This window comes from Castanea sativa, chromosome 1 (assembly GCF_040712315.1).
Source record: "Castanea sativa cultivar Marrone di Chiusa Pesio chromosome 1, ASM4071231v1".
NCBI classification, from domain to species: Eukaryota; Viridiplantae; Streptophyta; class Magnoliopsida; order Fagales; family Fagaceae; genus Castanea; species Castanea sativa.
Genome location: NC_134013.1, coordinates 90,644,714 through 90,671,330, shown reverse-complemented (window position 1 = coordinate 90,671,330; position 26,617 = coordinate 90,644,714). Strand labels below are relative to the sequence as shown.

General features: G+C 35.4%; 2 protein-coding genes across 17 annotated transcripts in view; both read right to left on the bottom strand.

Annotated features, from left to right (window-relative positions):
- Positions 1-946: 946 nt before the first annotated feature.
- On the bottom strand, positions 947-2,307 carry LOC142622047 (uncharacterized). The gene has a single exon (XM_075795459.1). The coding sequence runs from the start codon at positions 2,086-2,088 to the stop codon at positions 1,003-1,005; it is 1,086 nt and encodes a 361-aa protein (XP_075651574.1). The 5' UTR covers positions 2,089-2,307; the 3' UTR covers positions 947-1,002.
- Positions 2,308-5,254: 2,947 nt separating this feature from the next.
- The window catches only part of LOC142620248 (mitotic spindle checkpoint protein MAD1), a 34,469-nt gene continuing 13,106 nt past the window's right edge, over positions 5,255-26,617 (bottom strand). For 3 of the 16 annotated variants that reach the window (XM_075793690.1, XM_075793653.1, XM_075793703.1), the window contains 4 exons: positions 25,189-26,406; positions 24,995-25,058; positions 23,339-23,973; positions 21,298-22,682 (listed from right to left, as the gene is read on the bottom strand). Coding sequence is in view for 15 of the 16 variants with exons in the window: in XM_075793653.1 (XP_075649768.1) it covers positions 26,289-26,406 (118 nt within the window). In the remaining variant the exon portion in view is untranslated. The other 13 variants (XM_075793650.1, XM_075793679.1, XM_075793675.1 and 10 more) reach the window with 13 other exon arrangements.

Here is a 26,617-nt window from a genome sequence, read left to right as displayed (position 1 = left end):
AAGAACTTGAATTAGAATTAGGTCCTAATACATTACAAGACCGTTTAAACTATCCTTTCAGAGTTTAAGCACATAAAATTAGTACATAACTTTCAATTGGCCCCAACTCAAAATGATTACAAAGAAAACAAATGTAATAGTCACATGACAATATTATGCAGGCTTTAAGTCTCAACTCTCATGTAATAATAATTTTTGCTTGTCCTGGGAACTTCTTGGGATTCTTGGTTCTTGAATAGACCATGGACGGTAGCATGATATCTAGGAGAAGTTGGGGTTCAAGGGTTTTCTTGTGGGTTCTATAAATGGGTTTTAACGCATCCGTGAGAAGTTTGATAGATCTGAAAGAGATGATGAACCAGAAAAAGAAAAAAAAGAAAATAGAAAAGAGACGGTGTTAATGTCTGTTAGTTGACTTATTTAATTAGACAGATGTCAAAAAATTAAAAAGGATACCTAAGAAATAGCACCTAAAGTATTGTATCTAAGTTTTGTCTTTATTGATATATATTAATTTCCTACTTATTAAAAAAAAGGGAGAATAATCAGATATGAATATTAGATTGATCAATCGATGTTATATTATGTGTATTCTAAGAATTGTAGTAGTCTATATGATGGCTAGACATGTAATAAAATCCTAGAGTTGCATAGAGTTGTAGTACAAACCAGCCAATTAATAGATAATGAGAATATGCAAAATAGAACAAGCTGATCAAAGACTGAAAATGAATTGGACATTTAAGTGAATAAATAGAGAATTTGGGAACTTCTTGGGATTCGTAGCATGATATCTATTCTCTACAAACATTTAAAACATCACATTAGCATTTAAAAATAGAATAAAAATGATGGTATTAAGCCTCACGACAGTCATTCAAATATATTGCAATGATTCAGAACAGCGAAAATACAGCACTATTTATTCAACGAATTGTAAAGATACAAGAAAATAATAATAGCAATAGAGGAAAGCCATATTTCACGGAGATCGAGGGTTGTTCATGGAATGAATGAAGCCGAAAAAGCCATAGCTATAAACGAGATGAAGCCCAGAAGAGTTGCAAAAGATCCTATCCAGCTCAGAATGCTGGCAAGTCTTGGGCTCGTACGGCGTTGGCCGATAGAAGCCGACAAAACAACAAGAGCCACTGAGTTAAAAGCCAACGAAGCAACTCGGAAGATCCTGGCTCTAGCAGGTAGGTCGTGGATTTCGAAGGACTCGAGAGTACCAATCATTTGGGCATTGAGAACAAGTTGTATCTCTTCCCTTCTGCGCGGTCCAGGGCCCATTGGTCCCCTTTCACCTCCTATGTAACCAACCCAGCCTCCGCGGTCATCACCGTCGTCATCTCCGCCACCGTTAGCCCCTCCATGATTACGTCCACTGTTGCCTCTCCGTTCATTTCCAATACCCTCTCTTTGCCCACCTCCTCCTACACCCTGATTTCCACCGTTTCTTCCTTCCCCGGCTCCACCTCCCGAACCCGAACCCGAACCCGAACCCGAGCTCTCCCCTTGATTTGATAGTATGCGTATGGCACAAAGGGCTTTGTATGTCCGAAGCCGAACTCTCTGAGTATGGGCATCAGGAAGGAATGGTTCCGCACAGGAATGCCTCGACCACAACAAGTGTGGAAAATTAAGCATAGCCTTAGAGCCACGCATTTTGAAAGCAGCTTCATCATAGGCCAAAGCTGCATCCTTAGGCGTCTTGTATGTCCCAAGCCGAACTCTCGCTCCGTTCTTCTTCGGGTCCCTTATCTCCGCCGCGTACTTCCCCCAAGGCCTCCTCCTCACCCCCCTTAAATACGGCGCGGAAGCCTCACGCGCCGCCGCCGCCAACACTCCCTCCTTGCTCGCTGCTTCTAGCGGCTCTACTTTAACTGGGTTGACCACGTTACTCGACGGAACCGAATAATCCCAGCTCTCCACTAGAAAAACGTTTTCGGCAAAGCTCGGACTCTGAGAAAACATCATCGTCGTCGGCGGTTCGAAATCACTTAAGAGATGTTGCCTAATCAAATCGAGAGCACTAAGAGCACTAGGTGCTGTTTCGGAAATTTCCGCGAGCTCCAAATCCGCCATGACTCGTAGTACTTCGGTTGTTTTTCCTCACAGAACGAAAACGATATAGAAAAAAACTAACAAAAACCAGAGTAATTCACTATCAGGGGTGGGGTGGGCCCATAAAAAGATGACTTTTTTTTTCAAATCTCTCTCTCTTTCTTTTTCTTTCTCTTTCTCTCTCACTGTGAAATTTCAGAAAACCCTCAATCTCTGATCCAGCTGCTGCTGAGAGTCTGAGAGAACAGAAAAAAGATGACTCTTTTTGTCTCTTGCTTTTCTTTATTACTAAATAATTGACTGAGTGTCAATTTGTCCAATTGGTAAAGTTTTTTAAGGTAGTATAAAATTTATTATCTTTTGGCTCATAAAATTAATACTTTGAATATGTATTTTGTTTTAAAATTGAGGGAAAAAAAGATATTTTTTATTTTAATTTTATTCTATAATATTTTTTTTAAAATTTATTTATTTTTTAATTTTTTATTATTTTGATTGAATAATTATAATGAATATAAGTGTACAATTTATCATTATTACTTTTTATAATGAACATATTTATAATAAAGTTCTATAACAATTATATATGTTATATTTTTTTTGAGAAACTATATGTTATATTAATATATATATATATATGTAAAAGATTCTCCAAAATTATTTTACATTAAAAATTATAACATTAAATTTTTAATTGAAAATTTTAATTTGAAATTTTTTTTGTAAAATTTAAAAATTAACCGCAACATATAAAAAAATTGATTGAAATTTTGAAATTTTTTTTGTAAAATTTAAAAATTAATAGCAACATATAAAAAAAATTGATGAAAAAGTTTTAATTGAATAAACGTGAAAGTTAGAGAACTTAAATCAAATTTTAATAAAAATGTTACGGGTCAGTTTCGTATGTTAATTTTTAATTTTTTTTTTTGAAAGTTTCAACTTATAGAGTCCGCTCCTGATGATAGGTCTTTATCATCAGACCAAAACACCAATCAGTTTTTGGTGTAGGTAGGGATTGAACCTCAGATCTCTTATACAACTATCCGAGATTTTACCAGTTGAGCTAACTGAAACCCACACTTTTAATTATTTTTTTTATATTAATCTTTTCTTTTCTTTTCTTTGTTGGGAAGTAATGGACCGATGATTTGTCGCACTTACACTGTCAACACATTGTTTGATTTGATGGGTTGGTGGTGGATGGGCCATACCTTAATGGACAGATCACGTTGTTTAGCTTTAGTGTGCGTTTGGGAAGCGCGTTTTGCGCATCCCAAACGCACGTTTTGCGTTTCCTTTTTTTTTTTTTTTTTTTTGAGCCGAAAAGTTTGACTTTTCGTGTGAACAGTGCACATCGTGCATTGTTTATAGACCCATAAATTTCACTTTTTATCAATTTTTTCATTAAAAATAGGTTCTACGGTACTATTTACACATTAAAAAATTATTTTACTATAATATTTTTCAGTTTTCAATTTTCAATTTCAGTTACATTCAAACGAATCCTTAACTTTACTTTCAACATCTTCATAGCAACGAATTGAACAAACGTGAAAGTCAGAAAACTTAAATCAAATTTTAATAAAAATGTTACAGGTCAATTTCGTAGGTTAACTTTTAATCTTTTTTATATATTAATATTTTCTTTTCTTTTCTTCGCAATGGACCAATGATTTGTCGCGTTTACACTGTCATCACATTGTTTGATTTGATGGGTTGGTGGTGGGTGGGCCATACCTAAATGGACGGATTTAACCTTACTTTCAACATCTTCATAGGGACGAAATTTCAAGGAATTATCATCTTATTAAAAATATAGCCATTGTCACAAACGAACCGCAGTTCTGTTCCTAACCCCTCCGAGCAAAAGAAAAGCGATGAGGTCAATTTTTCCTAATCCATCGCTTCAAGAAAGCCTTCTTACCTGTTCGAACAAAGTTGGGCCTCCAAAATCCATTACCTTATGGCTCATGATATTAATCCTTTACGGCTCCTGCACTACAGCTACAATTTCAATTGTTCTTCCGCAAGTAAACGTCGACGGAAATCGAGTTCCAGTCTTCTTCAGAGACCGGCCTACATACTACCGTAAGTTTCTAGTCTCCACCCTGTTCGCTTTTTTGGGTGCCTTTATTGCCTTGATAATACAAGACAAGCCAAGAGTTGAAAGATTTTGCAGGATTACTGCTGTGGGTTTCATGTTGTCATCACTAGCAATAGTTTCAATTCCCCTCCTTTCGTTAATGTAGAAAGAAAATAATTCCGATGAGGCTGAAGACTCTTTGTTGTAACGAAGATTTCAGCCTAATTTCCGGAAGCTATGTTTGCTTTTTTCTTTTTTCAATTTGCTGTTGGATTTGAATGTCAATAATTAACGAATTTCAAAGTTGTGTTGTGCTCTCTATTGCTCTCTCCTCTACCAAGCTCCTTTATCAACTCCGTACTAAGAATCTGATCAAATTGGGGGTGGTGCAGGATTATTAAATTCTAGGGCAATAGATTTATTGAGTACTAATTAAATTATAGTTAATTTGTTGAATTTAAGCACAACTTTTATTATTTAGCAAAAGAAGAAATAAAATATTTTGAGAAAAATATATGATGAGGTTTATTTTATCTTGTATACAAGGTGGTGCATGCTTATAATTGTAATCTAATTTTCAGCAGTTCTGATTTCGGTGGCGAGAGAATTAAGATTGTCTGTTGTGTGAAAGATTAGGTAAAGAAATGCTTTTGTTGTTTGGAAGATTTCGTAAGAAATGCCGATAATTCATCGCATTTACAATTTCAAGTGCAATTTGAGTCATTGACAACACTTAAATAATTATGCAAATTATTTGAAGCCTTGTTGGGAATTATTATATTAGTTTTATATATATGTCATATCAAAATTTTGGATCGGATAAACAAATATGATACATGATCCAACAAGCACCATGCAATTGACAAAGTCGAAAAACTGAAACAAAGAAACAGTAACTAGTTCTTGAATCTAACTGGTTGCTAGATTAATTCCAAATGCTTCTCCAACATAAGGACCAACAGGTTTCTTGATCTCCTGCACCTGCCTGATCTGCCTATTCAATTTTTTCTTGTGTTGTTCCTTGCAAAAGAGAGATTATTTACTAAGAGTACTCACATCAATTTTTTCTTGTGTTGTTCCTCGCAAAGGAGAGATTTTTTTTATTTTTTTTGGTCAACAGGGGAGAATAATTAGATTAACTAGCCACAAAGGGCGAAGTATTGGCTATAAGCCTTAAAGAGTACAAGCCATTAGCATCAGAGTTCACAATTACATTAAGATTAGGGGTAGGGGGAACATCTAGAACAACAAAATCAGAAGTTGGCTATAAGCCTTTAAGAGTACAAGCCATTAGCATCAGAGTTCACAATTACATTAAGATTAGGGGTAGGGGGAACATCTAGAACAACAAAATCAGAAGTTAAGGAACAAGCGCCTTTAGCAAGGCTGTCCGCTCCTCTGTTGGCCTCCCTGAACACATGCTTGACCGTGGTCTGCTGAAACTGCCCGAGAAAGTACCTGCAGTCATTAAGAAGGGATGTATATGAGTTGTTAGAGGTTTTCCTTGAGAGAACAAGGTCCCCAATCACCTTGGCATCCAATTCCACTGCCAAATGTGTGATTCCAAGCTGTGAGGCAAGCGTGAGACCATCCCTAAGAGCCCAAAATTCAGCAATGATGCTTGTACTAATACCAATATATCTCATAAATCCCTTAATCCATTTGCCGTGAAAGTCATGTATGAGCCCTTCCCCCCCTGCCTTTCTTGGGTTACCTAGGGAAGCTCCATCAGAGTTGAGTGTAAACCAACCCTCTTGTGGCTTGCACCAGTAAACCGGTATGACAAAGTGTCTTTTGAAGGCCTGTCCTTTTCCCACACAATAAAAGTATTCAGTGGCAGCTTTCATACATAGGGAGTGGAGGTTAATATTGATAGGTGAGTTTTGGAAGACCATGTTGTTCCTATGCTTCCACAGGTTCCACACAGCCAAGGGAAAGACAATTTTTATAGACCAGGGAATACCATTTATTTGGTTCAGTTTGCTGTCTAGGCAGTTTGTGCTCAGCCAATCTGCCAAGCTCAAGTGCATGAAGCTGGACATGCTTTGGGGGGTTCCAAACTTTTGCCAAAAATTCATTGCAACTGGGCAGTCCCTTAGAGTGTGTAAAATAGTTTCCTCATGATTTCTGCACAAGGGGCAGCAAGCATCATGAATAATACCCCTCGATTCAAGGACTTTCTTGACTGGGACGCTGTTGTGGCAACATAACCAAAGGAAGTGTTTTATCTTTGGCAGCGTATCTAGTTTCCAAATCCAGTTGCCGTGGAAGGTTTGGACATCAGTTGTCTCAAGTCTAGCCAACTTATAAGCAGATGCCAAGTGAAAATCCCCATCTTGAGACCCTTTCCAGACCAGATTGTCTTGTTTCTCCCCATAGATTTGTAAGGGGACTGCTCTGATCATGTCTTTAACATCTAAAGGCAGCTCAAAAGATAACTTTCCCCAAGTAGTCACATCAGTCTTTATATAATAGAAAAATGCTTATAATTTGCACAATTTTACCTAAAAATAACTCACATCAGCCCATGTATAATTATATAAATTTGCATATTAGCTATACAATAGCCACGTAAATTTACTTAAAAGATTTTTTTTTTTTTTCCCAAACTCTAATTCAACGTTAAAATCTAAGAAAGGCTTTTTTTTTCTAAGGTGAGGGAAAAAAGGGGGGTAGGTTACTGTGTTTTGGGAGGTTTCTATTTCAGTATTTTGTAGGAGTGGAGTGGTTTTTACAGTTTGGTGGATGATGAGTATTTTTTTTTTTTTTTTTTGAAGAGAGAGCGAAGAAAAAACAGGCAAGTCTTGTAAAAAAAATCTCCGATTTGATGGGATTGCACGTTTATTTGTTGTAGGGATGAGGCTGGTAGTTTTCTTTCGGAAAAACTAAAATTTAGGACCAAATGGTTGGAAAAAAAAAATTTACGTATTACAAATGTAGGTGTAATTCTTTTTTTCTTTTATTTTGGAGGAGGGGTGTTAAGCAAGAATTTCCTATAATTCAACTTCACATTTATTCAATGAGAGCATCTCTCTTTATGTAGATGTAGCTATGCAGTTGTTTTTGGTCAAAAAAAGAAAACAAAAATCAAAACAAACAGGCATGAGATTTACTTTCAAAGAACTAAACTGATTAAATGCAATGCACGAAATTGCAAGCCAATTTTCTTACTTTTTGCAATTCATCATCTTCATCCTCGTCATCATTAATACCCTGTAAACAACATTAGGACTACCAAGTGGGAAAGAATAAAGATGCAAACAAAAATGCCACTGCTTGCTACATGCTAATACAGAAGAGAACAAACTTACAAAATAAGAATTCTGCCTTATGTTTGTTTCAGTTATGCAGAAGAGATCTATATGGTTTTTTTTTTTTGATAGGTAAAAACAATATAGAAGAGATTTGCATAGTTTTCACCTATAGAATGCTCTCTTAAAGTTTACAATTCTTTTTATCATTCCTTTCCAGGATCCTTTTAATGTTTAAAACAGTTATATGCTTTCACAAAACTAAACAAAATGTAAACTTAACCCTAATGCACACATGACAAGGATTTTTATTCAACTAAAGTTTTAAAAAAAATATAAGTAACAACATTTAATTGAAAAAAAAAATTAAAGTAAATCCTAAATTACTCTCAACCAGAAGAATCTATTTAAAATTTCAAAGCAACTATTACAACTTGATATAAAAGGGGGAGAAAAAAAACCTTGAGAACAAAGACAGGTATCTCATCATCCGACTCCACAATATTACCATTCGCATCTAGCAGAATAATACCACTCTGCTTGTGAACTGCAAACACAAATAAACATTAGAAAACCATCAATGTTTCCCAAAAAGTAAAACAATAGCAAGAATACAAAATAAGTTTGTCACTAACTCCATAACATTGAAACAATAAGCAACAGAAAAACAATAAATCAGAGAGCTTAAAAAAAAAAAAAAATCAAGCTTGGTGTACATGCCCTGAGTCACATTGAAAAAATATAGGCCAAAATATATTGTTTGACTCTAAAAATTAACCCTTGAACTTTAACGTGATCACATTAGTCCCCAACAAACTGAAAGTGATCGCTTTAGTCGACAACAAACTAAAAGTAATGGCTTTTAATCCCTAAAAAGCTAAAGTGATCAATTTTAGTCCTTGAAAACATAGAATGGTCACTTTTAGTCCCCAAAAAACATAAAGTAACCGCTTTTAGTTCCTATGAATTGATGGTGAATCATTTTTAGTTTGGCCAGGGACTAAATGCAATCACAAGACTAAAATTGCTAGTGAATTAAGGATACCCTCTTGTTTCAATCTTTCTTCAAGGCAGCTCTTACTTTTAACATTTCCATGCTTTGAACAATATATTTTCAATAGTTTAGGGCTTTATCAGACATAAATAAAATATTTTCAAAAGTTTAGGGCTTTATCAAACTTTGAAGCTCTGGAACTAAGGATACCCTCTTGTTTCAATCTTTCTTCAAGGGCAACTCTTACTATTAACATTTCCATGCTTTGAACACCAACTTGAGCACTGCCATATTTTAACAGTTGCACATCAGCCAATTTGCAGCAACAAAAATTTATGTTAAAAGAAAAGGTAAATAGGGACATGGCCTAGATAAGGCGAAGTAGCCTAAAAAGAACCATGTAGCAGACTCGAAATAGTTAGGATTTATCTTAGTTGTGTCGAATTGAGTTAAAAAAGAAAAAGAAAAAATTAAGCTTAACAAAAATGATTGATATGAGTAAAGAAACATGAAAAGCATCAAACTTAGAATCTCAAATTTGTGATCACATCTCCATCAAGAATATTTCACCTGCCATTGCGTTTTCCTGCTTTGTTCTCATTACCCTTCAAAGGTTCCAGGTTTTCCAACTCAGCTGTTTCATGAGACTGCAGTATTAAAAGAAAACTAAGACATGAACTAAAAAGAGAACCACTTGAAAACAAAGCATGCATTGCTAAGTTAAAGAAGTAAAAACAAGCATATTTTGTGGTGAAATAAATTACCACTGTTGTTTCTCGGGTTTCAGCTGAAGGATAAGGCCCCTGATCTTTTGTGAAAGAATCACTTGATAATGTAGTAATCTCTCTACCCAACTTTACTACCATTTCAACCCCTTGATTGTTGTTCAGGAACTCCTCAAGTTCGGATGGAAGATTCCCATCAAGTTGTTTTGTCTGTTAGTGGAGCAAACATTAAAAAGAAGCAAGTTGTCAGGGAAACAATCCACCTCTGAAATAACAAACCACTATACCTCAATGACAGGAACTGCAATAATCATCTTTGTGTACAAAATGTGAGGAAAAATATGGGTAGAACACAGGTACTCGTATGATCACAAAGGTTAAACATTGTCACATATAAAGCAATTTGATAGACAAATAATTCATTTTTTTCCCAATTATTAACAAACTAGACCGGACCAATTTTAAATGATAAGCTTAGATCCCATCCACATCTTTTTGAAATTTACCAAAAATATATGGTGCATACCATATCAGATATGAAAGTACTTAGTTTTAACTTGTACAACCATCTACTGCAGTTATGTTGGCATTGTTTTTTTTCTTTTTCTTTTTAAAATGTGGTATTCATCAAGAGCAATAGATAGGCAAACTTAGAGACAACTTGAAGGCCAACATTCAGCAATTGTCCTCATCTGGAAATACACACACACACACACATTAACATAGCAATTATAGCATGAAAGTTTTAGATACATATCTACATGTAAGTTTCAGAAGCAACGGCCATCTATATAACGTTAGAATAAATCCTAGCAATGACTAAGATTAGCAACATGTTTTTAAAATTCCATTATACCTGGACACTTATTTCAAATTCATCAAAGATGAATTAGTTTTAGAATCTTTCTAGCAGCACTGATAGAAGTTAACCTATCGAAGTGCCAGTCTATCAGAAACTGCAGCCTTACACTTTTTAGTTAAAAGGAATGAAATGAACCCAAGAAAAAAGACATGTTACCCCTCATTTTGCTAAACCATTTTAAGTGGGCTGCTGGGTTCTTAAGGCATTCTCTGGCCCAACAAGTAACAGCTCTCCCAGCAAAGAGGTGGTCCAGCTCTTATACTCCAGGTTGCAAGAATTCCATAGATCACTCAAGGACTAAGTTATGAATGTAACTTCCAAGGGATTGACTATTATTCTAAACATGGTAAGACAGACAATAATAGTCACAGTCACAGTGCACCAATTTAAGTACTTTGAGAGGGGAACCCGATTCCTGAAAGAGACACAGAAATACAAAACATGTATAAAAATATTATTGTACCATCAATAGAGAAACATAAGCCACATTGCGTACACATTATGCATGTACCAACTTTTTTAACAGATTAATAAAAATAAATGATTGCTTTAGGACCACAACACTTAATTGTTCTAGTAAATAACTACCTACTTATCAAATAATAATAATTTAGCATTTTGATGGAGAAGAGAAGACCTTATCCAATAAGCTCTTCACCTCCAAATAACGCACTCCTCCTTCCATCATGATTTCCTCCATTTTAACCTTCTTACAACATGAAAGCATTTACAATGCTGAATGCTAAGAAACCAATCAACAGAATTTATACATGCTGTGACCTTTTGGGTGTGGGTGTGTGTGTGTGAGAGAGAGAGAGAGAGGAGGGGGAGGAGAAACCGTAAATGAAAATTGGTGTGAGGACTCTGGCAGGATGTGCTGTGCTCTCTATTGCTCTCTCCTCTACCAAGTTCCTTATCAACTCCGTACTAAGAACCTGATCAAATTGGAGATGGTGCAGGATTATTAAATTCTAGGGCAATAGATTTATTAGGTACTAATCAAATTATAGTTAATTTGTTGAATTTAAGCACAACTTTTATTATTTAGCAAAAGAAGAAATAAAATATTTTGGGAAAAATATATGATGAGGTTTATTTTATCTTGTATACAAGGTGGTGCATACTTATAATTGTAATCTAATCTTCAGCAGTTTTAATTTTGGTTGCGAGAGAATTAAGATCGTCTGTTGTGTGAAAGATTAGGTATAGAAATGCTTTTGTTGTTTGGAAGATTACCTAAGAAATGCCGATAATTCATCGCATTTACAATTTTAAGTGCAATTTGAGTCATTGGCAACACTTAAATAGTTATGCAAATTATTTGAAGCCTTGTTGGGAATTATTATATTAGTTTTATACATGTCATATCAAAATTTTGGATCGGATAAACAAATATGATACATGATCTAACAAGCACCATGCAATTGACAAAGTCGAAAAACTGAAACAAAGAAACAGTAACTAGTTCTTGAATCTAACTGGTTGCTAGATTAATTCCAAATGCTTCTCCAACATAAGGACCAACAAGTTTCTTGATCTCCTGCACCTGCCTGATCCGCCTATTCAATTTTTTCTTGTGTTGTTCCTTGCAAAAGAGAGATTATTTACTAAGAGTACTCACATCAATTTTTTCTTGTGTTGTTCCTCGCAAAGGAGAGAGATTTTTTTATTTTTTTTGGTCAACAGGGGAGAATAATTAGATTAACTAGCCACAACGGGCGAAGTATTGGCTATAAGCCTTAAAGAGTACAAGCCATTAGCATCAGAGTTCACAATTACATTAAGATTAGGGGTAGGGGGAACATCTAGAACAACAAAATCAGAAGTTAAGGAACAAGCGCCTTTAGCAAGGCTGTCCGCTCCTCTGTCGGCCTCCCTGAACGCATGCTTGACTGTGGTCTGCTGAAACTGCCCGAGTAAGTACCTGCAGTCATTAAGAAGGGATGTATATGAGTTGTTAGGGGTTTTCCTTGAGAGAACAAGGTCCACAATCACCTTGGCATCCAATTCCACTGCCAAATGTGTGATTCCAAGCTGTGAGGCAAGTGTGAGACCATCCCTAAGAGCCCAAAATTCAGCAATGATGCTTGTACTAATACCGATATATCTCATAAATCCCTTAATCCATTTGCCGTGAAAGTCATGTATGAGCCCTCCCCCCCCTGCCTTTCTTGGGTTATTTAGGGAAGCTCCATCAGAGTTGAGTGTAAACCAACCCTCTTGTGGCTTGCACCAGTAAACCGGTATGACAAAGTGTCTTTTGAAGGCCTGTCCTTTTCCCACACAATAAAAGTATTCAGTGGCAGCTTTCATACATAGGGAGTGGAGGTTAATATTGATAGGTGAGTTTTGGAAGACCATGTTGTTCCCATGCTTCCACAGGTTCCACACAGCCAAGGGAAAGAAAATAGACCAGGGAATACCATTTATTTGGTTCAGTTTGCTGTCTAGGCAGTTTGTGCTCAGCCAATCTGCCAAGCTCAAGTGCATGAAGCTGGACATGCTTTGGGGGGTTCGAAACTTTTGCCAAAAATTCATTGCAACTGGGCAGTCCCTTAGAGTGTGTAAAATAGTTTCCTCATGATTTCTGCACTAGGGGCAACAAGCATCATGAATAATACCCCTCGATTCAAGGACTTTCTTGACTGGGATGCTGTTGTGGCAACATAACCAAAGGAAGTGTTTTATCTTTGGCAGCGTATCTAGTTTCCAAATCCAGTTGCCGTGGAAGGTTTGGACATCAGTTGTCTCAAGTCTAGCCAACTTATAAGCAGATGCCAAGTGAAAATCCCCATCTTGAGACCCTTTCCAGATCAGATTGTCTTGTTTCTCCCCATAGATTTGTAAGGGGACTGCTCTGATCGTGTCTTTAACATCTAAGGGCAGCTCAAAAGATACCTTTCCCCAAGTAGTCACATCAGTCTTTATATAATAGAAAAATGTTTATAATTTGCACAATTTTACCTAAAAATAACTCACATCAGCCCATGTATAATTATATAAATTTGCATATTAGCTACAATAACCATGTAAATTTACTTAAAAGATTTTTTTTTTCCAAACTCTAATTCAACGTTAAAATCTAAGAAAGGCTTTTTTTTTTCTAAGGTGAGGGAAAAAAGGGGGTAGGTTACTGTGTTTTGGGAGGTTTCTATTTCAGTATTTTGTAGGAGTGGAGTGGTTTTTACAGATTGGTGGATGATGAGTTTTTTTTTTTTTGAAGAGAGAGCGAAGAAAAAACAGGCAAGTCTTGTAAAAAAAAATCTCCGATTTGATGGGATTGCACGTTTATTTGTTGTCGGGATGAGGCTGGTAGTTTTCTTTCCGAAAAACTAAAATTTAGGACCAAATGGTTGGAAAAAAAAAATTTACATATTACAAATGTAGGTGTAATTCTTTTTTTCTTTTATTTTGGAGGAGGGGTGTTAAGCAAGAATTTTCTATAATTCAACTTCACATTTATTCAATTAGAGCATCTCTCTTATGTAGATGTACCTATGCAGTTGTTTTTGGTCAAAGAAAGAAAACCAAAATCAAAACAAACAGGCTTGAGATTTACTTTCAAAGAACTAAACTGATTAAATGCAATGCACAAAATTGCAAATCAATTTTCTTACTTTTTGCAATTCATCATCTTCATCCTCGTTATCATTAATACCCTGTAAGCAACATTAGGACTACCAAGTGGGAAAGACTAAAGATGCAAACAAAAATGCCACTGCTTGCTACATGCTTATACAGAAGAGAACAAACTTACAAAATAAGAATTCTGCCTTATGTTTGTTTCAGTTATGCAGAAGAGATCTATATGGTTTTTTTTTTTTTTTTTGATAGGTAAAAACAATATAGAAGAGATTTGCATAGTTTACACCTATAGAATGCTCTCTTAAAGTTTACAATTCTTTTTATCATTCCTTTCCAGGATCCTTTTAATGTTTAAAACAGTTATAAGCTTTCACAAAACTAAACAAAATGTAAACTTAACCCTAATGCACACATGACAAGGATTTTTATTCAACTAAAGTTTTTTTTAAAAAAATGTAAGTAACAACATTTAATTGAAATAAAAAATTAAAGTAAATCCTAAATTACTCTCAACTAGAAGAATCTATTTAAAATTTCAAAGCAACTAGTACAACTTGATATAAAAGGGGGAGAAAAAAAACCTTGAGAACAAAGACAGGTATCTCATCATCCGACTCCACAATATTACCATTCGCATCTAGCAGAATAATATCACTCTACTTGTGAACTGCAAACACAAATAAACATTAGAAAACCCATCAATGTTTTCCAAAAACTAAAACAATCGCAAGAATACAAAATAAGTTTGTCACTAACTCCATAACATTGAAACAGTAAGCAACAGAAAAACAATAAATCAGAGAGCTTAAAAAATAAAAAATAAAAATCAAGCTTGGCGTACATGCACTGAGTCACATTGAAAAAATATAGGCCAAAATATATTGTAACTTGTTTGACTCTAAACATTAACCCTTGAACTTTAAAGTGATCGCATTAGTCCCCAACAAACTGAAAGTGATCGCTTTAGTCCACAACAAACTGAAAGTAATGGCTTTTAATCCCTAAAAAGCTAAAAGTGATCAATTTTAGTCCTTGAAAACATAGAATGGTCACTTTTAGTCTTCAAAAAACATAAAGTAACCGCTATTAGTTCCTATGAATTGATGGTGAATCACTTTTAGTTTGGCCAGGGACTAAATGCGATCCCGAGACTAAAATTGCTAGTGAATTAAGGATACCCACTTGTTTCAATCTTTCTTCAAGGCAGCTCTTACTTTTAACATTTCCATGCTTTGAATAATCTATTTTCAATAGTTTAGGGCTTTATCAGACATAAATAAAATATTTTCAAAAGTTTAGAGCTTTATCAGACTTTGAAGCTCTGGAATTAAGGATACACTCTTGTTTCAATCTTTCTTCAAGGGCAACTCTTACTATTAACATTTCCATGCTTTGAACACCAACTTGATCACTCTGCCATATTTAACAGTTGCACATCAGCCTAATTGCAGCAACAAAAATTTATGTTAAAAGAAAAGGTAAATAGGGACATGGCCTAGATAAGGCGAAGTAGCATAAAAAGAACCATGTAGCAGACTCCAAATAGTTAGGATTTATCTTAGTTGTGTTGAATTGAGTTAAAAAAGAAAAAGAAAAAGAAAAAATTAAGCTTAACAAAAATGATTGATATGAGTAAAGAAACATGAAAAGCATCAAACTTAGAATCTCAAATTTGTGATCACATCTCCATCAAGAATATTTCACCTGCCATTGCGTTTTCCTGCTTTGTTCTCATTACCCTTCAAAGGTTCCACGTTTTCCAACTCAGCTGTTTCATGAGACTGCGATATTAAAAGAAAACTAAGACATGAACTAAAAAGAGAACCACTCGAAAACAAAGCATGCATTACTAAGTTAAAGAAGTAAAAACAAGCATATTATGTGGTGAAAAAAATTACCACTGTTGTTTCTCGGGTTTCAGCTGAAGGATAGGGCCCCTGATCTTTTGTGAAAGAATCACTTGATAATGTAGTAATCTCTCTACCCAACTTTACTACCATTTCAACCCCTTGATTGTTGTTCAGGAACTCCTCAAGTTCAGATGGAAGATTCCCCATCAAGTTGTTTTGTCTGTTAGTGGAGCAAACATTAAAAAGAAGCAAGTTGTCAGGGAAACCAATCCACCTCTGAAATAACAAACCACTATACCTCAATGACAGGAACTGCGATAATCATCTTTGTGCACAAAATGTGAGGAAAAATATGGGTAGAACACAGGTACTCGTATGATCACAGAGGTTAAACATTGTCACATATAAAGCAATTTGACAGATAAATAATTCATTTTTTTCCCAATTATTAACCAACTAGACCGGACCAATTTTAAATGATAAGCTTAGATCCCATCTACATCTTTTTGAAATTTACCAAAAATATATGGTGCATACCATATCAGATATGAAAGTACTTAGTTTGAACTTGTACTTAGTTTTAACTTGTACAACCATCTACTGCAGTTATGTTGGCATCGTTTTTTTTTTTTTCTTTTTTAAATGTGGTAGTCATCAAGAGCAATAGATAGGCAAACTTAGAGACAACTTGAAGGCCAACATTCAGCAATTGTCCTCATCTGGAAATACACACACACACATTAACATAGCAATTATAGCATGAAAGTTTTAGATACATATCTACATGTAAGTTTCAGAAGCAACGGCCATCTATATAACGTTAGAATAAATCCTAACAATGACTAAGATTAGCAACATGTTTTTAAAATTCCATTATACCTGGACACTTATTTCAAATTCATCAAAGATGAATTAGTTTTAGAATCTTTCTAGCAGCACTGATAGAAGTTAACCTATCGAAGTGCCAGTCTATCAGAAACTGCAGCCTTACACTTTTTAGTTAAAAGGAATGAAATGAACCCAAGAAAAAAGACATGTTACCCCTCATTTTGCTAAACCATTTTAAGTGGGCTGCTGGGTTCTTAAGGCATTCTCTGGCCCAACAAGTAACAGCTCTCCCAGCAAAGAGGTGGTCCAGCTCTTATACTCCAGGTTGCAAGAATTCCATAGATCACTCAAGGACTAAGTTATGAATGTAACTTCCAAGGGATTGACTATTATTCTAAACATGGTAAGACAGACAATAATAGTCACAATCACAGTGCACCAATTTAAGTACTTTGAGAGGGGAACCCGATTCCTGAAAGAGACACAGAAATACAAAACATGTATAAAAATATTATTGTACCATCAATAGAGAAACATAAGCCACATTGTGTACACATTATGCGTGCACCAACTTTTTTAACAGATTAATAAAAATAAATGATTGCTTTAGGACCACAACACTTAATTGTTCTAGTAAATAACTACCTACTTATCAGATAATAATAATTTAGCATTTTGATGGAGAAGAGAAGACCTTATCCAATAAGCTCTTCATCTCCAAATAACGCACTCCTCCTTCCATCATGATTTCCTTCATTTTAACCTTCTTACAACATGAAAGCATTTACAATGCTGAATGCTAAGAAACCAATCAACAGAATTTATACACGTTATGACCTTTTGGGTGTGTGTGTGTGTGTGTGTGTGTGAGAGAGAGAGAGAGAGGGAGAGAGAGAGGAGGGGGAGGAGAAACCGTAAATGAAAATTGGTGTGAGGACCCTGGCAGGATGTACAACATGAAGCAACAACTTCTCGGAATATGAGTTCTTTTTATATATAATATTACATCTTTTAGAAGCAACAATTGAGTTGCTTCTGCCTTAAAATTCCCTGGCTGCTTTACAAAAGCAGAGAAAAGCCCGTTATTACATGGATTGCAAGGTTTCTGCTTAAAAAGCTGCAAAAAGCCCAAACAATTGGGGCTTTCTTGGTTTTGCCTCCGGTTTAAGAAGGGGCTCTAAGCCTCTAACAACCAAATCATTGAGAAACCATAAAAGCAGTTCAACAACAAAAGGCTCCTTTCTTGGACATTGCATTCAAAAAACTAAAAGTTAGTGCATCGCCAATAAGGGGACACTGTCATAACTTCAATTTGGCCCTGAACTTATCAACACAGTCTTGCTTTTTTCATATCGTAATATAGAAAAGAGTTCATTCATACGCGACAAACAGAAGAGAAGCCTTGTACAATTAAATGACAGGTAGTACTCATATTATGGCATCACAAAAGTATAATGAAATTGGATATCTTCCCCACATTATTCCTTCAAGTATAATGAATGTTCCCCACAATATTATTGATTTTCATGCTAAGGAGTTTCCTCGTGAAGGTAGATCGCACCAAAATATAAACAGAGTTGCAGAGATAGCACCACCAAGATTGAAAGCTTTATATCGATACCTGAGTTGAGAATGCGTGAGAGAGAGTTGAAGTTTGAATGAAGTGGCTGAGTGCCGAGTGGCTGTGTCTCACAACAGTCATTCTAATTATTTTGTAATGATTCATAACAGCGAAAAACAATTATCAAGCAGCGAAAAACAAATATCAAGCAAATTACAAATGGCTGTAATATATCAAGGAGATATGTCTCCTCGAGTAAAGCCACATTTCACGGAGAACGATAGTTGTTCATGGAATGAATGAAGCCGAAAAAGCCATAGCTATCATTGAGATGAACCCGAGAAGAGTTGCAAAAGATCCTATCCAGCTCAGAATGCTGGCAAGTCTTGGGCTCGTACGGCGTTGCCCGATAGAAGCCGACAAAACAACAAACGCCACTGAGTGAAAAGCCAACGAAACAACTCGGAAGATCTTGGCTCTAGCAGGTAGGTCGCGGATATCCAAGGACTCGAGAGTACCAATCATTTGGACATTGAGACCAAGTTGTATCTCTTCCCTTCTGAGCGGTCCAGGGCCCATTGGACCCCTTTCACCTCCTATGTAACCAACCCAGCCTCCGCGGTCATCACCGTCGTCATCTCCGCCACCGTTAGCCCCTCCATGATTACGTCCACGGTTGCCTCTCCGTTCATTTCCAATACCCTCTCTTTGCCCACCACCTCCTCCTACATCGCCTCCTATTCCCTGATTTCCACCGTTTCTTTCTTCCCCGGCTCCACCTCCCGAACCCGAACCCGAACCCGAACCCGAGCTCTCCCCTTGATTTGATAGTATGCATATGCCCCCCAGAAAGGCATAGGCTTCGTCCCACCGATCACGTGAGACCCGCAGAGAGTCACTATGGACATCAGGAAGCAATGGATCCTTATAGGGATGCAATATGGACTTTGGCTTGCAAACTAAGGAATGTGACCGGCGGATGGCCATCGTGGAAGAAACAACTTTTGGCAGCTGGGTGACCAAAAAGTGAAATTTTGACAGCGGAGCAAAAGGGACTCGAAGGGAAGTAATAAGAGCACTAGGTGCTGTTTCGTCAGCGAGCTCCAAATCCGCCATGACTCGTAGTACTTCGGTTGTTTTCCCTCACAGAACGAAAACGATAAAGAAAAAAACTAACAAAAACCAGAGTAATTCACTATCAGGGGTGGGGTGGGCCCATAAAAAGACGACTTTTTGTTTCAAATCTCTCTCTCTTTCTTTCTCTTTCTCTCTCTCTCTCTCGCACTGTGAAATTTCAGAAAACCCTAAATCTCTGGTCAAAATTTCCAGCCGCTGCTGAGAGTGAGAGAACAGAAAAAAGATGACTCTTTTTCTCTCTTGCTTTTCTTTATTACTAAATAATTGACTGAGTTATAATTTGTCCAATTGGTTAAATTTGTTTTAGGTAGTATAAAATTTATTACCTTTTGGCTCATGAAATTAATCCTTTTGTTTTAAAATTAAGGAAAAAAAAAACCTTTTATATTAATTTTATTCTATAATATTTTTTTAAAATTGTTTATTTTTTTTTTATTTTGATTGAATAATTATAATGAATATAAGTGTACAATTTACTATTATTATTTTTTATGATGAACATATTTATAATAAAATTTAATAACAATTATATATGTTATATTTTTTTTGAGAAACTATAGGTTATATTAATATATATATATATATGTAAAAGATTCTCAAAAATTATTTTACATTAAATATTATAACATTAAATATTTAATTTAAAAAAAATTTTGTAAAATTTAATAATTAACTGCAACATATAAAAGAATTGATTAAAAATTTGAAATTTTTTTAGTATAATTTAAAAATTAACCACAACATATAAAAGAATTGATAAAAAAATTTAATTGAATAAGCGTGACAGTTAGGAAACTTAAATCAAATTTTAATAAAAATGTTACAGGTCAGTTTGGTATGGTAACTTTTGAATTTTTTTTTTTTATATTAATCTTTTCTTTTCTTTTCTTCGTAATGGACGGATGTTTTGTCGCATTTACCCTGTCATCACATTGTTTGATTTGATGGGTTGGTGGTTGGTGGGCCATACCTTAATGGACGGATTTAACCTTACTTTCAACATCTTCATAGCGACGAAATTTCAAGGAATTATCATCTTATTAAAAATATAGCCATTCTCACAAACGAGCCGCACTTCTGTTCCTAACCCTTCCGAGCAAAAGAAAAGCGATGAGGTCAATTTTTGCTGAACCATCGCTTCAAGAAAGTCTTCTTACCTGTTCGAACAAAGCTGGGCCTCCAAAATCCATTACCTTATGGCTCATGATATTAATCCTTTACAGCTCCAGCACTACAGCTACAATTTCAATTGTTCTTCCGCAAGTAAACGTCGACGGAAATCGAGTTCCAGTCTTCTTCAGAGACCGACCGACATACTACCGTAAGTTTCTAGTCTCCACCCTGTTCGCTTTTATGGGTGCCTTTATTGCCTTGATAATCCAAGACAAGCCAAGAGTTGAAAGATTTTGCAGGATTACTGCTGTGGGTTTCATGTTGTCATCACTAGCAATAGTTTCAATTCCCCTCCTCTCGTTAATGTAGAAAAAAAAAACAAATTCCGATGAGGCTGAAGAATCTTTGTTGTAACGAAGATTTCAGCCTAATTTCTGGAAGCTATGTTTGCTTTTTTCTTTTTTCAATTTGCTGTTGGATTTGAATGCCAATAATTAACGAATTTCAGAGTTGTGTTGTGCTCTCTATTGCTCTCTCCTCTACCAAGCTCCTTATCAAATTGGGGATGGTGCAGGATTGTTAAATTCTAGGGCAATAGATTTATTAAGTACTAATCAAATTATAGTTAATTTGTTGAATTTAAGCACAACTTTTATTATTTAGCAAAAGAAGAAATAAAATATTTTGAGAAAAATATATGATGAGGTTTATTTTATCTTGTATACAAGGTGGTGCATGCTTATAATTGTAATCTAATCTTCAGCAGTTTTGATTTCGGTGGCGAGAGAATTAAGATCGTCTGTTGTGTGAAAGATTAGGAAAAGAAATGCTTTTGTTGTTTGGAAGATTTCGTAAGAAATGCCGATAATTCATCGCATTTACAATTTTAAGTGCAATTTGAGTCATTGACAACATTTAAATAATTATGCAAATTATTTGAAGCCTTGTTGGGAATTATTATATTAGTTTGATATATATGTCATATCAAAATTTGGATCGGATAAACAAATATGATACATGATCTAACAAGCACCATGCAATTGACAAAGTCGAAAAACTGAAACAAAGAAACAGTAACTAGTTCTTGAATCTAACTGGTTGCTAGATTAATTCCAAATGCTTCTCCAACATAAGGACCAACAGGTTTCTTGATCTCCTGCACCTGCCTGATCCGCCTATTCAATTTTTTCTTGTGTTGTTCCTCGCAAAGGAGAGAGATTTTTTTTATTTTTTTTGGTCAACAGGGGAGAATAATTAGATTAACTAGCCACAAAGGGCGAAGTATTGGCTATAAACCTTAAAGAGTACAAGCCATTAGCATCAGAGTTCACAATTACATTAAGATTAGGGGTAGGGGGAACATCTAGAACAACAAAATCAGAAGTTGGCTATAAGCCTTAAAGAGTACAAGCCATTAGCATCAGAGTTCACAATTACATTAAGATTAGGGGTAGGGGGAACATCTAGAACAACAAAATCAGAAGTTAAGGAACAAGCGCCTTTAGCAAGGCTGTCCGCTCCTCTGTCGGCCTCCCTGAACGCATGCTTGACCGTGGTCTGCTGAAACTGCCCAAGTAAGTACCTGCAGTCATTAAGAAGGGATGTATATGAGTTGTTAGAGGTTTTCCTTGAGAGAACAAGGTCCCCAATCACCTTGGCATCCAATTCCACTGCCAAATGTGTGATTCCAAGCTGTGAGGCAAGCGTGAGACCATCCCTAAGAGCCCAAAATTCAGCAATGATGCTTGTACTAATACCAATATATCTCATATATCCCTTAATCCATCTGCCGTGAAAGTCACGTATGAGCCCTCCCCCCCCCTGCCTTTCCTGGGTTACCTAGGGAAGCTCCATCAGAGTTGAGTGTAAACCAACCCTCTTGTGGCTTGCACCAGTAAACCGGTATGACAAAGTGTCTTTTGAAGGCCTGTCCTTTTCCCAGACAATAAAAGTATTCAGTGGCAGCTTTCATACATAGGGAGTGGAGGTTAATATTGATAGGTGAGTTTTGGAAGACCATGTTGTTCCTATGCTTCCACAGGTTCCACACAGCCAAGGGAAAGACAATAGACCAGGGAATACCATTTATTTGGTTCAGTTTGCTGTCTAGGCAGTTTGTGCTCAGCCAATCTGCCAAGCTCAAGTGCATGAAGCTGGACATGCTTTGGGGGGTTCGAAACTTTTGCCAAAAATTCATTGCAACTGGGCAGTCCCTTAGAGTGTGTAAAATAGTTTCCTCATGAATTCTGCACAAGGGGCAGCAAGCATCATGAATAATACCCCTCGATTCAAGGACTTTCTTGACTGGGACGCTGTTGTGGCAACATAACCAAAGGAAGTGTTTTATCTTTGGCAGCGTATCTAGTTTCCAAATCCAGTTGCCGTGGAAGGTTTGGACATCAGTTGTCTCAAGTCTAGCCAACTTATAAGCAGATGCCAAGTGAAAATCCCCATCTTGAGACCCTTTCCAAACCAGATTGTCTTGTTTCTCCCCATAGATTTGTAAGGGGACTGCTCTGATCATGTCTTTAACATCTAAGGGCAGCTCAAAAGATAACTTTCCCCAAGTAGTCACATCAGTCTTTATATAATAGAAAAATGCTTATAATTTGCACAATTTTACCTAAAAATAACTCACATCAGCCCATGTATAATTATATAAATTTGCATATTAGCTACAATAGCCATGTAAATTTACTTAAAAGTTTTTTTTTTTTCCCAAACTCTAATTCAACGTTAAAATCTAAGAAAGGCTTTTTTTTTCTAAGGTGAGGGAAAAAAGGGGGTAGGTTACTGTGTTTTGGGAGGTTTCTATTTCAGTATTTTGTAGGAGTGGAGTGGTTTTTACAGTTTGGTGGATGATGAGTTTTTTTTTTTTAAGAGAGAGCGAAGAAAAAACAGGCAAGTCTTGTAAAAAAAATCTCCGATTTGATGGGATTGCACGTTTATTTGTTGTCGGGATGAGGCTGGTAGTTTTCTTTCCGAAAAACTAAAATTTAGGACCAAATGGTTGGAAAAAAAAAATTTACATATTACAAATGTAGGTGTAATTCTTTTTTTCTTTTATTTTGGAGGAGGGGTGTTAAGCAAGAATTTCCTATAATTCAACTTCACATTTATTCAATTAGAGCATCTCTCTTATGTAGATGTACCTATGCAGTTGTTTTTGGTCAAAGAAAGAAAACCAAAATCAAAACAAACAGGCTTGAGATTTACTTTCAAAGAACTAAACTGATTAAATGCAATGCACGAAATTGCAAATCAAATCAATTTTCTTACTTTTTGCAATTCATCATCTTCATCCTCGTCATCATTAATACCCTGTAAGCAACATTAGGACTACCAAGTGGGAAAGAATAAAGATGCAAACAAAAATGCCACTGCTTGCTACATGCTTATACAGAAGAGAACAAACTTACAAAATAAGAATTCTGCCTTATGTTTGTTTCAGTTATGCAGAAGAGATCTATATGGTTTTTTATTTTTATTTTTGATAGGTAAAAACAATATAGAAGAGATTTGCATAGTTTTCACCTATAGAATGCTCTCTTAAAGTTTACAATTCTTTTATCATTCTTTTCCAGGATCCTTTTAATGTTTAAAACAGTTATATGCTTTCACAAAACTAAACAAAATGTAAACTTAACCCTAATGCACACATGACAAGGATTTTTATTCAACTAAAGTTTAAAAAAAAAAAATGTAAGTAACAACATTTAATTGAAAAAAAAATTTTAAGTAAATCCTAAATTACTCTCAACTAGAAGAATCTATTTAAAATTTCAAAGCAACTAGTACAACTTGACATAAAAGGGGGAGAAAAAAAACCTTGAGAACAAAGACAGATATCTCATCATCCGACTCCACAATATTACCATTCGCATCTAGCAGAATAATATCACTCTGCTTGTGAACTGCAAACACAAATAAACATTAGAAAACCCATCAATGTTTCCCAAAAACTAAAACAATAGCAAGAATACAAAATAAGTTTGTCACTAACTCCATAACATTGAAACAGTAAGCAACAGAAAAACAATAAATCAGAGAGCTTAAAAAAAAAAAAAAAATCAAGCTTCGCATACATGCACTGAGTCACATTGAAAAAATATAGGCCAAAATATATTGTAATTTGTTTGACTCTAAACATTAACCCTTGAACTTTAAAGTGATCACATTAGTCCCCAACAAACTGAAAGTGATCGCTTTAGTCCACAACAAACTGAAAGTAATGGCTTTTAATCCCTAAAAAGCTAAAAGTGATCAATTTTAGTCCTTGAAAACATAGAATGGTCACTTTTAGTCTTCAAAAAACATAAAGTAACCGCTATTAGTTCTATTAGTTCCTATGAATTGATGGTGAATCACTTTTAGTTTGGCCAGGGACTAAATGCGATCACAAGACTAAAATTGCTAGTGAATTAAGGATACCCTCTTGTTTCAATCTTTCTTCAAGGCAGCTCTTACTTTTAACATTTCCATGCTTTGAACAATATATTTTCAATAGTTTAGGGCTTTATCAGACATAAATAAAATATTTTCAAAAGTTTAGGGCTTTATCAGACTTTGAAGCTCTGGAACTAAGGATACCCTCTTGTTTCAATCTTTCTTCAAGGGCAACTTCCATGCTTTGAACACCAACTTGAGCACTGCCATATTTTAACAGTTGCACATCAGCCAAATTGCAGCAACAAAAATTTATGTTAAAAGAAAAGGTAAATAGGGACATGGCCTAGATAAGGCGAAGTAGCCTAAAAAGAACCATGTAGCAGACTCGAAATAGTTAGGATTTATCTTAGTTGTGTTGAATTGAGTTAAAAAAGAAAAAGAAAAAATTAAGCTTAACAAAAATGATTGATATCAGTAAAGAAACATGAAAAGCATCAAACTTAGAATCTCAAATTTGTGATCACATCTCCATCAAGAATATTTCACCTGCAATTGCGTTTTCCTGCTTTGTTCTCATTACCCTTCAAAGGTTCCACGTTTGCCAACTCAGCTGTTTCATGAGACTGCAGTATTAAAAGAAAACTAAGACATGAACTAAAAAGAGAACCACTTGAAAACAAAGCATGCATTGCTAAGTTAAAGAAGTAAAAACAAGCATATTCTGTGGTGAAAAAAATTACCACTGTTGTTTCTCGGGTTTCAGCTGAAGGATAGGGCCCCTGATCTTTTGTGAAAGAATCACTTGATAATGTAGTAATCTCTCTACCCAACTTTACTACCATTTCAACCCCTTGATTGTTGTTCAGGAACTCCTCAAGTTCGGATGGAAGATTCCCATCAAGTTGTTTTGTCTGTTAGTGGAGCAAACATTAAAAAGAAGCAAGTTGTCAGGGAAACAATCCACCTCTGAAATAACAAACCACTATACCTCAATGACAGGAACTGCAATAATCATCTTTGTGCACAAAATGTGAGGAAAAATATGGGTAGAACACAGGTACTCGTATGATCACAGAGGTTAAACATTGTCACATATAAAGCAATTTGATAGACAAATAATTCATTTTTTTCCCAATTATTAACCAACTAGACCGGACCAATTTTAAATGATAAGCTTAGATCCCATCCACATCTTTTTGAAATTTACCAAAAATATATGGTGCATACCATATCAGATATGAAAGTACTTAGTTTTAACTTGTACAACCATCTACTGCAGTTATGTTGGCATCGTTTTTTTTTTTTTTTCTTTTTTAAATGTGGTATTCATCAAGAGCAATAGATAGGCCAACATTCAGCAATTGTCCTCATCTGGAAATACACACACACACACACACATTAACATAGCAATTATAGCATGAAAGTTTTAGATACATATCTACATGTAAGTTTCAGAAGCAACGGCCATCTATATAACGTTAGAATAAATCCTAACAATGACTAAGATTAGCAACATGTTTTTAAAATTCCATTATACCTGGACACTTATTTCAAATTCATCAAAGATGAATTAGTTTTAGAATCTTTCTAGCAGCACTGATAGAAGTTAACCTATCGAAGTGCCAGTCTATCAGAAACTGCAGCCTTACACTTTTTAGTTAAAAGGAATGAAATGAACCCAAGAAAAAAGACATGTTACCCCTCATTTTGCTAAACCATTTTAAGTGGGCTGCTGGGTTCTTAAGGCATTCTCTGGCCCAACAAGTAACAGCTCTCCCAGCAAAGAGGTGGTCCAGCTCTTATACTCCAGGTTGCAAGAATTCCATAGATCACTCAAGGACTAAGTTATGAATGTAACTTCCAAGGGATTGACTATTATTCTAAACATGGTAAGACAGACAATAATAGTCACAGTCACAGTGCACCAATTTAAGTACTTTGAGAGGGGAACCCGATTCCTGAAAGAGACACAGAAATACAAAACATGTATAAAAATATTATTGTACCATCAATAGAGAAACATAAGCCACATTGCGTACACATTATGCATGTACCAACTTTTTTAACAGATTAATAAAAATAAATGATTGCTTTAGGACCACAACACTTAATTGTTCTAGTAAATAACTACCTACTTATCAAATAATAATAATTTAGCATTTTGATGGA